The sequence below is a fragment of the Gopherus flavomarginatus genome, chromosome 25, assembly GCF_025201925.1.
Source record: "Gopherus flavomarginatus isolate rGopFla2 chromosome 25, rGopFla2.mat.asm, whole genome shotgun sequence".
Classification (NCBI taxonomy): Eukaryota; Metazoa; Chordata; order Testudines; family Testudinidae; genus Gopherus; species Gopherus flavomarginatus.
Genome location: NC_066641.1, coordinates 11,872,625 through 11,885,666, shown reverse-complemented (window position 1 = coordinate 11,885,666; position 13,042 = coordinate 11,872,625). Strand labels below are relative to the sequence as shown.

The 13,042-nt window shown below is 56.9% G+C and overlaps 1 protein-coding gene across 1 annotated transcript; it reads right to left on the bottom strand.

The window, feature by feature from the left end:
• Positions 1-1,121: 1,121 nt before the first annotated feature.
• LOC127040769 (P43 5S RNA-binding protein-like) lies at positions 1,122-7,520 on the bottom strand. Its single transcript, XM_050935350.1, has 9 exons — positions 7,359-7,520; positions 6,781-6,881; positions 6,098-6,191; positions 4,957-5,045; positions 4,258-4,331; positions 3,772-3,861; positions 2,633-2,877; positions 2,036-2,089; positions 1,122-1,652 (listed from the first exon to the last, which is right to left on the bottom strand). Exons 1-9 carry the CDS (start codon positions 7,518-7,520, stop codon positions 1,332-1,334), a joined length of 1,230 nt encoding a protein of 409 aa, XP_050791307.1. The 3' UTR covers positions 1,122-1,331.
• Between the last annotated feature and the right edge of the window lie 5,522 nt (positions 7,521-13,042).

Genomic DNA, 13,042 nt, shown 5'->3' with positions numbered 1-13,042 from the left:
CTCCCAGGGAAGGCTCTGTCCAAGCCCGAGCACGGGGGCATCATTCAGCATCAGGCTCCTGCAATGCACTCAGCCCTCCCCAGCTGCAGAGCAATGCTGGGCATCTCACCCCTCCCCCCTTCCTGCCAACTCAGCTGGTCCTACTCACTGCTCAGCAAATGAGCATTTAGGGCAGAGCTGTTTGCTGGGCACTCCAGGGACTACCCACTTCAACTCCCCCCCAAGCAGGGCCCAAGCCAGCCTTATCTCTGCCTGGCTCCATGCACCAGAGGGCACAGGAGGTGGCATGAGACAGCTCACTCATGCTGTGGCCAGGGGATGTTCCCCCTTGACTGCAGAATCCCACTCCACAGGACCTGTACACAGGGCTGGACAGGCAGGAGAGGTCTTGCTTCATGGTGTGTCACAGCTGGATCTACCACAATCCACACCCTCACTGCCACTCCACTGTGCAGTTGCAGCAGGCAGCCTGCCTGCCAGCCACTCCCTACCCACAGGGCCCCTGCCCTGCAGAGCTACCCCCTGCCCCAGCATAGGGTCCTACTTCCCCTAGGTGACCTACGGGGGGCTTTACCTGTGCAGCATAGCCCCTGTCTCCTCAGAGGGTGAAGCTGGAGACCCCCAGAAGCTGGGGAGGTGTAGGAGAGGTCAGTCTTTGCACCACTGGACCAGGAATAGCTACTGGCTCTAGCTCTGCTCCGTGACCACCACCACCACCCTCCCCAGGGCTTGGGGCTGGCTCTATCCATAGCAGCTCCTGGTAACAATGCCCAGAAAGAGCCCAAGGCAACCTCCCAGCCCTAAGAACACAGCTGGGGGTGTGTGGTTAGCATCTTGTGCCCCCACTAGGTGCTTGGGGGGGGGGGTAAGAGGAGGAAAGACCAGAGGAGACAAGGGCTCAGCTTTCCAGCAAGCGTTTATTGCCCACAGCAGCACCAGCCGAGAGCACTTGGCCCACCTGTCACACCTGCAGGTGGTCACAGGCCAGGCACCCCCCCAAACTCAGCCGATCCTTGCAGGAAGAACCCCACACACTCGCTGGGGTCGGGGACAGCCCTGCCCCCTGCTTAAACTCAAGAGACACCCTCTACCGGGGGGGGGGGGGGGGGGGGGGGGGGAAGAAAAAAAACACTCAACATAAAAAGGAGGTTTGTTTGCCTGCCTGCCTGGGCCAGTTTCTTCCTGCCCCAGGGAGCTTCCCCCTCCACCCATTCCAGGAGGGGATTAAGAGTTAAAGCAGATACCAGCTGAAAGCTGCATATGGCTCAGCCTTTGAGCTGCAGGCCCCCTGCTCAGTGCTGGGCAGCATCTCCCCAGGTGGGACGTTGGCTCTAAGCCACCTCCTGTGGCCCGGTGGCTGGGGGCAGCTGGAAGAAGGCGCTGAGGTTCACCTCGGGCTCTACCGCAGGGCGGCAGGGGCGCTCATTGAAGAGCCCCGACAGGTCGCTCTCCAGCTTGGCCTTGACACGCAGGAGCAGCATGTGGCCCGGGAACCTGGGGCCGTCCTCCCCCACCGTGAAGCCCGACCGGCTACGTTTGAGCCGCACATAGAGCTTCTGGCTGAAGAGTCGGCTCAGGTTCTCCTCCACCAGCACCCGCTGCCGGGTTCCCAGGCGCTGCTGGTTCTTCCTGCGGGGCCGGCAGCACTGGGGCTGCAGAGAGATTAGTGGGGATCAGGGCCTTCCCCACCCTCAGGGGCTTCCCACCCCAGGCCCTCCTCCCCAGCTCAGCCACACACCCCACCCTCTGCAACCCCTGCCTCTCCCCAATAAGCTTCTATTGCAACCCCTGCCAGTGGAGCTGCACCCCCAGAGTGCTCAGGACAGATGCCCCCCGTGGCAGCTCCTACAGTAGTTTGATGCTAGAGGGTCTTTCCCAGCTAACCATGTTTGAGCAATGGGGGGTCACACCCCGCTTCCCACTGGGGTAGAAGGGTGGAGCCCCCTTCCTGTTTGGGACCAGACCTCAGCTTCAGTGAGATTTTGCTACTTTAGGAAGGGCCCGTGACTGACCCACTCTGGCATGGCCCAATTACCTTCAGTTTCTTCTTTGTGGGGTCATGGACTGTCAGGTGCCGGATTAGACTCTCCTGCCAAGGAATGAGGAGTAAGTCACCCAGCACAGACCCCTGCTCACCCTATTTAGAGACCAGCCCCCTCCTTATTCAAATACTTTAGGGTTGACTGGGTATTCTAGTGCAGTGCCTCATGGGAGTTTAGTTCTATTTCCTCCTGAGCCCTGTCTCCACTATGAGCCAGGGTCACCTGCTGAACTACATCTCCCATGATGCAACTGCTCCCCAACTCTGATGGGCTGATCCATCATGGGAAATGTAGTCCACCCAGGGAGCGCTGCCTATAGAGGCCAAAAGGAGCATGAGGAAATGAGACTACAACTCCCATGAGGTGGTCAGCATTTCCCAAGTTAAATATTTGGGGGGTTGATTTTTTGCCAAGTCAAAAAAATTGATCAAGTTAAAAACTTCCTAGAACTTTCCCCATGGAAAAAAGCCCATTTTCCACCAGCTCCATATACAAACCATTCTGCTGCTGCTAGTAGAAATGCCTAGAGCCAGCTCTATGCCCCCATGCCCCCCCACCCCCAGTGCCTAGAGACCCCGCTGCTTCCTTACCCGCATGGCAAAGGCCTTCTCGCAGCCAGTGAAATAGCAGCGATATTTCAGCAGCTGCAGGTGCACCTTCCGGATGTGGCTCTCCAGGTTGAAGATGGTGGTGAAAGAGGCCTGGCAGTCAGCTTTGGGGCATGCCCATGCTGGCTTCAGCAGTGCCCGCTTCTTCTGGCTGTGGAAGGACTTGTGCCGCCGCAGGCCGCCCGGCTTCTTAAAGATCTTCGGGCACTGCTGGCACTTGTACTCCACTGGGTGGAAGAGCACAGGCTGAGCTCCCAGACAGAACCAAACACCCCATCACCCTGGTGCTTCCTGGGAGTTTGGGGATTCATACCCGCATCCCCTCCCCAGACAGGATGTGGAAGGAGAGGGTGACCAATTCCAGCTCACTCTCAGCAGAAGTTACTTGAGAATTAAGGGATGGTTGGAGCCCGTCTGATGGGACAAGTTCTACTGGCTGGAGTGACACAGGACTAGCCCCAGGCCAGTGGAACCAGTATCCAATGGGGCTCTGGATTCCATGGGGGCCAAGGCAGGGCAGAGGCAGCAGCTGAAAGCCCTCACCTACCCCAGAAGGGCCACAGGTCAGAAGAGGATGGGCAGGTTATTGACTAGCCCATCCAGAGTCCGGCCGTAGTCACAGCAGGGCCAGGAAAAGAGGATGGGCAGCCTTAGGACTCAATTGTCTTGCTTGCCTGGGGGAGGCAGCTGATCCCGCTCTTAGCACCAGCCTCCAAAGCAAGGTGGAAGCCCCACCAGGAGAACAGTACAAGGATGCCAGATGTGGCCAGACCAGCCAGGACTGAAGGTCAGCAGGACCCTGGGGTTTGACCTACCCACCAGGGCCCCCATCATTTGCCTCCACTATGAGTCACCCCCACAAGCTACTGGTGATGCCCAGAGAAAGGGAGACCTTGATTAGGAGAGAAAGGAAGCCCTGGGCATCTCAAATCACACTGCATGGAAAAGGGAGACCTCCCCACCATCTGCTGGGGCTGGGAAGGTGACCTCCTGGCCCGCTGATATTACAAGCAAGCAATGTTTGGTTCAGGATGCCACCCAGTCAGTGCTTGCCCAGGGAAATGCAGGCAGACTGGCATCCAGTGCCCAGATTGCATGTGGGGAGGGGCTCCCCTACACACCTGCCTTACCAGGATGCTGCTGCAGATGTTTCTGACGCTCTGTCCAGGTGGACAAGACGGTCCCGCAGTCTGGCCTGGGGCACATGTATCCTGGAAGAGGGACATGGAGGAGGATCAGCATGTGCCAAGAGATGCTGAACTGGGCTGGAAGGAGCCACCCCAGGACCACAGGAGTTTCCAGGTGGCTGCTGAGCCTGGCTTGCTGCACTGGTGCCATGTGCTCAGAGCCACACTCCAGCAGGGCACCTCCCATCATGGAGTTCATCCCGGTGCTAGTTCTCCTCCAGGCACTGCCATGCTGCGGCCAGGGCGTGGCTGTGTCAGTGAGAAGCAGGAGCTGGCAGGGATGTCCCCATCCCAGCCTGGGGAGGCTGGTGCAAAGGCCCACAGTGGGCAGGGAACCACAGACAGTCAAGCCAGCAACCACAGCCTCCCATTCAGCAGGTCCCCAACATTCCCCCACCCACTCCAGGGAAAGCCGCTCACCAGCATGTTTCCTCTGGTGAGCTTTCCTCTTAGCAGCGCTGGCAAACTTCATGGTGCAGCCGGGCTCCTGGCACCTGAACAAAGCACACCCCACTCGTGAGCAGCGCTCTCCCTGTGTCTGAAAGGACACGTCCCAGGCTAATCCAGAGAGACCCAGCCAATGGGTGGCAGTGAATTGGGAAGGGGAAAGGCCAGTGTATGGGCTATGCCATGCTGGAGAAGGCCACTGGCCCAGCCAGCTTCAGTATCTGGCCTGGGACAGCGCCCAGTACCAGATATGGCAAATCCTTGGCACAGGCAGGGCCAGCGCTACCATTTAGGCAGCCTAGGCAATCGCCTAGGGCGCCAGAATAATTGGTGGGTGCTGTTTTGCTGGAGGGGGCAGCAGGCAGCTCTGGTGGAGCTGCCACATTGGTGCCTGCGGAGGGTCCGCGGCTCCGGTGGAGCTGCCACAGTCATGCCTGCAGACGGTTGGCTCCTCGCGTGGCTCCGGTGGAGCTCCCGCAGGCATGCCTGCAGCAGCTCCACTGGAGCCGTGGGACCGCGAAATTGCTGTCCGCCTAGGGCGCTCAAACCCCTAGCACCAGTCCTGGGCACAGGCCAGCTCAGCCAGCCTCTCACATTGGGAGGTGCTTGATGCCACACCGGGGGGGTCTCCTGTCAGCCACCCCCAACCTGAAAACCACAGGAGACACTCACACAAACGGCAGCACTGTGGTATGCTCGGTCCAATGGGCCCAGAGGGCCTTCTTTTTCCTGAAGGTGCTTTCACAGCCTTCGTAGCTGCACTGGAGGGGCAGGAGAGAAGTCAACGAGACCCAGTACCCTCACCCCCATGATGCACTTCAATCCCCCCTCCCCTCCAGCCTCCCAGTGCTCCCCAGCCCAGGGCCCCTCATGCATGGGACCGAGCAGGTCTGGGTGGCTCTGGAAGGGTGTAAGCAGCATGGATGCCCCAGGGGTTGATCAGGGAGCTCCAGGCAGTTTAACAGGAGCCTGTCAACATTTGTGGCAGAGAATCAAACATCTGCCGGTGCCATTTAGAGCAGCCAGCACAGCGGGGAGAATTTCTCCTCTCTCCATTAGCCATTTTCAGGCAGTTTGAGCCGACCAGTGGCCCTGAAAATGCTGACAGGCTGCAAGGCCAGCAGGGTCTGAGAACGGACCCGCGGCTCCGGCCCATGCTGGGCTAGGCAGGGGTAACAAGCCAGGCCCACTGGATGGGCTCTGGGGAGGAGCATTTCACACCTGCCAGGGGCTCTCTGCAGAGCCTTCCCAGGCCATGTTACAGTGCAGACAGAGCCATGACCTCTGGCGCCCTCGTGTGTTCACAGAAGGAACAGACTCCCCCAGCGTCAGGAGACCCAGAACCTAGTCCTGCCCCCCAAGTCCCACTGTTCACAGCTTGGCTAGTGCTGAGGTTCCCCCCCCCAGACCCATGCACCAGGAGAGGGGCACTGAGAGAATCCCCACCCCCTCCCCTGGGGTAGCTCCCACTGCCAAGGCTCACATCCTATCAGGGTCATCCAGCAGATGAAGCCCCACCCCACAGGTGCTGCTCCAAGTCACTGTTAGGAGAAGGGGAGTCAGCCCAGAGAAGGGACTGTGTTGGCATCACACTTTGTGCCTAGGGGACTATCTGGGCTACCAGAGCAATGGCCCTCTAGGCCCCTGGAGTGAAAGGGATGGCCCAGGCATCAGCACTGCAGACCTCAGAGCTGACAGGAGTCAGAGTCCAAGAGTCCATTGGAGCCAGCTGTGACCAGAATGTGTCCCACTCACTCATCAGCTGTTCTCCCTGACCCCACCTTATTAACACCTTGCCACCAGCATGTAATACCTGGAAGGACTTCCCTGCACCATGCTGGGCCCTGCAGTGCTTTGGCAGATTGTTCATGGGCACCAAGGCAGATTTGCAGTCCGCATCCAAGCAGCTGGAGAAATGTGGAGACACAGCTGATAGACAGGTGTTAGCACCAAGCTAGCTGGCATGAACCCAGCTTAGCACAGCCCAGCCAGTTAGCCAAAGGAAAGGAGTGTGTAGTTAACACAAGGCAGGGATAGGTCAGGAGGGTGTTCTGGGTACTAGGTCAGCCCACAGCCTGGCCAGGTCAGTGGCAGGCAGCACAGCTTAGTGGGTAGGGCACTCAAAGTCAGGAGACATGTTCTGCTCCCAGGTCTGACACTGAGCTCCTGTGTGACCTCAGGCAACTCCCTTCCCAACTGTGTGCCTCAGTTTCCCTCTTCCACCTTTCTCAGTCTTGAGATTTACACTTATCCCCTCCAGGGCAGGGATTCTCCCACTATGTGGGAGTGCAACACCTGGCACAATGGGGCCCAGATCTCCCATGGCACCAGGGCAATCCAACCTCCTGCTCCCCTTCCCAGGGGGCTCACCAGCAATGACAGGCTCATTGCTGCTCTGAGAGCCCCACTAGGCATCACCAAGGCCCATTAGACCCCCTTGGGGGGGGCCTGATCAACAAGAGAGAGAAAGGACAAGCCACCATCCCCCTGCTCTACCTGTTCAGCGTGGCATCACCCTGCTGCAGCTTGGGCATCTGCAGGGAGCTTCTGCAGCAGAATCCCTTGCCACTGCCATCCTGGTCACTCGGCAGAGCTGTCTGCAGAGACACACCTTGGTGAGGGACTGCGCCAGCCTCCCAGGCCTCTTCGCACTCAGGGACAGGCACATACAGCATTACAGTGATTGAGGTATAGGGGGTAGGGGGGAAATGAAAGGCGTCCCAGACCAACACATGGCTTAGACAAGACTCCCAATGCAGGAGGGCTGGTAGCCAGGCACTGGGGGGCCATCCAACCATGGCTTTGCTACTCAGGAGTGCAACAACCCAGGCTTATAGAGGGTTGATCAGCATGTTCCCCCCTAGGCCCATTCTGAGACAGCTCCTCCACCATCTTAAATCTTTGTTACTTCTAGGATGAAGAGAAGCAGCCAACCCACCTGCTCAGACACATCAGCCATGGGCTGACTCAGGCAGCTCCAGGGCTCTTTGCTGCAAGGAGCACAGGTAACAGGCTCTTGGGAGCCAATGAGCAGGGCTCCCTCTCCCCACCTTCCTGGGGGGTCCCCCTCTTACCTCCTCTACATGCACAGCAAGATGCTTCTGCAGCCTCCTCTCCTTGCCAAACACAGCACCACACTCCTTGTGGGGACAGGTAAAGAGGGCAGAGGCCAAAGCACCCCCAAGGGAGGTGCTGCTTCCCCCAGCCACCTCCTCCTGCAGCCCTGCTTCAGCCATGGGGTTGGGGTTTTGCAGCACACCTCTCTCTGCCTGAAATACCCTATAGCCCCTCAGTTTGTGTCTGAGCTGCCATCTTTATACTCTCAGCCTCCCAGGGGGGCTGCAGCTGACTCCCATCCCATCAATCAGGGGCTGAGTAGGGGAGCAGGATTAATGTATTTGCATCATTAGTGGAAAGCTGGCAGGGCTGGAGCCGGACTCAGCATCCCCTGCAGCAGGCTTGAAAGCAGAGGGCCTGGGGGAGCAGGTGTTTAGGTGGCTTGTTCCCATTAGCTTCAAGGGGAGTTAGGTGCTTTGCCTGCTTTTGAAAACTCCAGGAGGGATCATGCTGCACCTATAGAAGCCCTAGCCCTAAGCTCCTGTTGGGGGAGATGGGTCCAAAGCAGCACCCCCCCAACCCCTGCTGCAAGTTGGCTCTGAGCAGCCCCACCACTGCAGGTGCACATAATCCAAACTCAGCTGGGGATCTAAATGGATCAAACCAAGCCCAAGCATCTCCCTGTTCTACCTATTGGGTTTCCGGGAAGTGGGCAGGCAAAAGCCTGCCCACAGCTAAAGGATCCCCTCCCCAGCCTAAGGGGAGGATCTACAGGACCTCAAACACCTCCCTGTTCTAGGGCTGGGGATTGGACTCTTGAGTCAGGAATTCTCAGCTTGGGCCCATCTGGTGTGATAAGGCAGCATTGCTCAGTGGTTAAGGTGACTCAGGATAGCTGGGTTCTATCCCCAGCTTTCAGAGTAGCAGCTGTGTTAGTCTGTATCTGCAAAAAGAACAGGAGTACTTGTGGCACCTTAGAGACTAACAAACAAATTTATTTGAGCATAAGCTTTTGTGGGCTACACAGACTGGAACATACAGCAAGAAGATATTTATACACACAGAGAACATGAAAAGGTGGGAGTAGCCATACCAACTGTAAGAGGCCAATCAACTGAGATGAGCTGTCATCAGCAGGAGAAAAAAGACTTTTGAAGTGATCATCAAGACAACCCATTAGCTTTGCCACCGGCCTGCTGGTGACCGTTCCTTCCCTGCTCTGTGCCTCAGTTTCTCTCCCTATAAACTGATACTGACTTCCTTTGTACAGGGCTCAGAGCTACTGGCATGACAAGCCCTGCAGGTGTCAGGTAAATCCCTCTCCTGCTGTTTCTCTTCCTATCTGTTATCCAGCTGGATTGTAAGGCCCTGATCCTCAGAGGTATTTAGGTGCCTGACTCCTATGGATTTCAATGGGAGTTAGGCACCTAAATACCTTTAGGGATCTCTGCTTGAGCTCTTGGGAGTTGAGCTGGGCTCTCCCTGCATCACCCAGCTCAACAGAGCTCCCCCCAGCACCAGCACAGAGGGCTCAAGGTGCTGATGTAATACACATCATAGAGAGAACCCTGGTTTTGTTATGGAGACAGCACCCTACGGGGAAGCTTGCCTGCCCCTTTGTGATGTCAGGCTGGGGGGGCAGGGGGAGGTTGTCTCCTGCTCTGCTGGCTGAGGATGAAGGAAGGAGCTGGGAAGCAGGTGCTTGGCAGTGGGAGAGGGACAGGGATTCTGATCTGCAGCAGCCCGGGGGTTAAAAGGACATGGGTTGCAGTGCTCAGCGTTCGTCCCACCCTAGTGATCTGAGCACAGGCCCGGGAGCCAGGAACTCCTGGGTTCCATTCCTGCCTCTGACACTGATTCGCTGAGCAACTTGGGGGCTAGTAACATTGTGCCTCAGTTTCCCCACAGGGCTAGTAATGCTGACCTGCTGTGGGCATGAATTCGTTCATTAATGAACAGAGTTTTATAGATGCAAATGGCAGCACAAGTCTCCTTCTTTCTGCATTGAAAACATGCCAATTATGAGTGGGAGGGGATGGCTGAGGCACTAATGGGATCAGGAGATTATTTGTCACTGGATCACCAGCTTGGAACCGGGCCCAGAGCCTGCAAGCCGCCCCTTGTGGGTGGATTCCCGCACCCACACGGAGCCCCAATCAAGGCATAACCTTCCCAGGGATCCTGCTGTGCTTGGCCATCAGTGAGTTGGGTACATGCTGGCCTAGTGGGCCAGCAGCCCCACCTCCAAAGCTGCCATCACAATTGCCACTAACTGGCCACCACCTCGGGACCCTCCACAGGGAGCCCTGAAATGGAATGAGCCTTGGAGACTGGGGCATGCTGCCCCCACAGCTCAGGGGATGGTGCCCCAGCCCTTTTCACTGATCCCAGTCCCTTCTGCAGGGCGAGGATATCTTCGTGGTCCTAGCGTGGAGCTGAGAATCCCGAGCACGCCGCGCTGGACCTTATCACAGCTGGAGCCCGGCGCAGTGATACAGCTACCATGGAAGGGGAGCTGGTGAGGAACTGCTTGGGCTAAGCTGTGCAGTGGCCATGGAGCCACAGAGGATCCTGGGAGGGATGGAGGGAAGCAGGGGGGCCGTTTACTGACTAGGCCGAAGCCTGAGACTCAAGCATGGGTCGTGGGTCTCCTTTTGTTGGTCCCACTGCGCTGCATGGCCTGGGGCCAAACTCCTCCAAAGTCCCATCAGGCACTAGGCTGGCTACATTCCTGGTGCCAGCTCCATGCACCCACCTCCCAGGATTTCCAATAAGGCCAGGGGCAGGGGGCAGAGAGGAGGAGGAGCTGGGGATCGCCCTCGTCCTACAGATGGGGAAACTGAGGAAAAGCCCCGCCTGGGCTGAGTCAGCGCTGGAGGTGGGGACGGAACCCTTGTCACGGCTCCCGTTTCTGACTTCGCCTCTCACATCTCTGATGTCAGAGGGCAAAGGTCGTGCTGCGGTGGGTCTCAGTTCCGAAGTGTGGCAGCCCATGTAGCAGAGCAAACTTCCCAGCTGCCTCCCCTGCTAGTTCCTCACCCATTCAGCCTCTCCAGAGCGCCTGGGTCTGAATCCCTTTCTCCATCGGCTTTGCCCCAGCTGAGGTGGAGTGGTCAGGACTAACCAGACGGCTCCAGCTCAGGCTACTCCATTGATCCCCATCTTGGCTTTAGAATATTCTCTGAGCTATTTCCTAGCCTGTTCCTCATGCCCTTCACATCCTGTTTGCGTTCCCAGCTGCTGCTGTGTTTCCACTGAGTGATGTCCAGGTCACGGCCCAGCAATATGTATGCATGGCTCAGACTGGTCCTTTGAACGCTGAAGGTCACCCTGGCAGCTGGGAATTGCTCTTGCACTGGCTCTCAAATCCCCTGAGTTCCAGCGGAAGATGTGCGTGTGTGTGCACACACCTTGTGATCAGTCACTGGGGAAAGCAGCCATTTAACTAACACACACACACACCCTTGTGATCAGTCATAGAATCATAGAATATCAGGCTTAGAAGGGACCTCAGGAGGTCATCTAGTCCAACCCCCTGCTCAAAGCAAGACCAATCCCCAATTAAATCATCCCTGCCAAAGCTTTGCCAAGCCTGACCTTAAAAACCTCAAAGGAAGGAGATTCCACCACCAACCTAGGTAACCCATTCCAGGTCTTCACCACCCTCCTAGTGAAAAAGTTTTTTCTAATAGCCAACCTAAACTTCCCCCACTGCAACTTGAAACCATTGTTCCTTGTTCCGTCATCTGCCACCACTGAGAACAGCTGAGCTCATTCTTCTTTGGAACCCCCTTTCAGGTAGTTGAAAGCAGCTATCAAATTCTCCCTCACTCTTCTCTTCTGCAGACTAAATAATCCCAGTTCCGTCAGCCTCTCCTCTTAAGTCATGTGCTCCAGCCCCCTACTCATTTTTGTTGTCCTCCGCTGGACTTTCTCCAATTTTTTCACATCTTTCTTGTAGTGTGGGGCCCAAAACTGGACACAGTACTCCAGATGAGGCCTTACTGGGGAAAGCAGCCATTTAACACACACATACACACTCACACACACACACTTGTGATCAGCCACTGGGGAAAGCAGCCATTTAACACTCACACACACACACTTGTGATCAGTCACTGGGGAAAACAGCCATTTAACACACGCATGCACACCCCCTTTTGACACAATTGGGCCTTTAGTTGAGTTTATTTTCCTTGGCATTCTCCAGGGGAGGCCTTGGCGCTGCCTATTTGTGTAGCTTGGCTGGGTCCTGGAGTCTCCCCTCCACTCCCTCACTGGCCTAGAGAGGTTGGAAGCCCTAATGCTATCTCTGTTAACAGAGGTGAAGTCCTTTGTCTTTGGAAGGATAGATTCACTTGTGACTGGGATGTCTCCAGCCTGTAGCACAGACATCCCCGTCCCCTGACCTGTGCTACACACTCGACCCCCCTGCTTCTCCAAGCCACGTGTCTCCTGACCTAACCTGGAGTTCTGCTCTGGTTTGTTCCTCTCCCTCAGGTCGCAGAAGATATCAAAGAGTTGGATATAGAAAAGGACAAATGTATGGAGATGATGACAACTGACAGCCATGACGACGGCATTGGGGTGCTGGTGCTAAACCTCAGCGGAGAGGAGGACTTGCCCAGAGCAGGCCAGCCCATGGGCATATCCATGGTCCCAAAGGCTCCAGGGGAACATCTGCCGTGGGTTCAGAACGATGACAGCCTGGAGCGCCTCGTGAAGCTGATGTGCGACCTCTTGAAGGCTGCCCTGGTGGACGCAGCGTGGACTTCGGGGGAGCAGACCAGAATCGTGGCCACCGAGCAGAATGCCGGCTCCAACTCGCCAGCCAGCTGCTGGGGCTCGGAAGAGGGAGTCCCTGAGGCAAAGGGTGCAGAGCCGGCCATACGCTTGCCCTCTGGGACCTCAACCAAAGAGGCCCTGCTGGCCACAGAGGATGAACCGCAAGCCAGCCTGGGGAAGATCCTAGAGCCTGGGGACCAGAGAGGCTACAACATCATCAGGTGCCTGATAGGGGGAAATAGCCGTTCCAGAAGTGAAGATGACACAGAGGTGACAGCATCACCTGGCGCGGATAAAAAGATTTTGCCTGAGAACGATTTCAACCAGCCAAGAGAGGACGGGGACCTTCTGCTGCAGGAGGGATGGGGCAGCCTGTGGGTTAGAGACGAAGTGCCACCCTTGTCAGGCAGGGCCTTCCCTCCGAGAGGCATCACCTTCTCCTGGCTGACCGGCTCTCCCAGCTTGGATTTCCCTGGAGCACTGCAGTTCAATCCCTCATCTGAAACCTCTCACGAGACAAGGACAGAGCCTGGGCCCAGCGGGTGGCTTCGTCCCAACCCTGCCTGTCAGCTCTGCAATGATGACACAATTCATCGCCTGGGGGGCTTCAGGATCTTCGGACCCCCTGACTTGAAGGGGCTGGAGGAGGAGCTAAGGCAGAAGCTCGGCAGCTGTCACAAGTGGGGAGCAGACACACATGGGACCGTCTTCTCCAAGGCAAAGAGGGTGTTTTCTAATTATTGCCTCTGCCCTTCCGGGGACTCCAGGGCACAGGCCTTAGCGAGAAAGGTAAGGAAACCACTGGGAGGCTGTATGCTTTTCGGCAGCTGTATTTCGAATACGGCCATCACCATAGAGTCTGGGCAGCCTGTACAAACGTAGTGGGACGTCATTCTATCCCTACAAAGAACTCCCC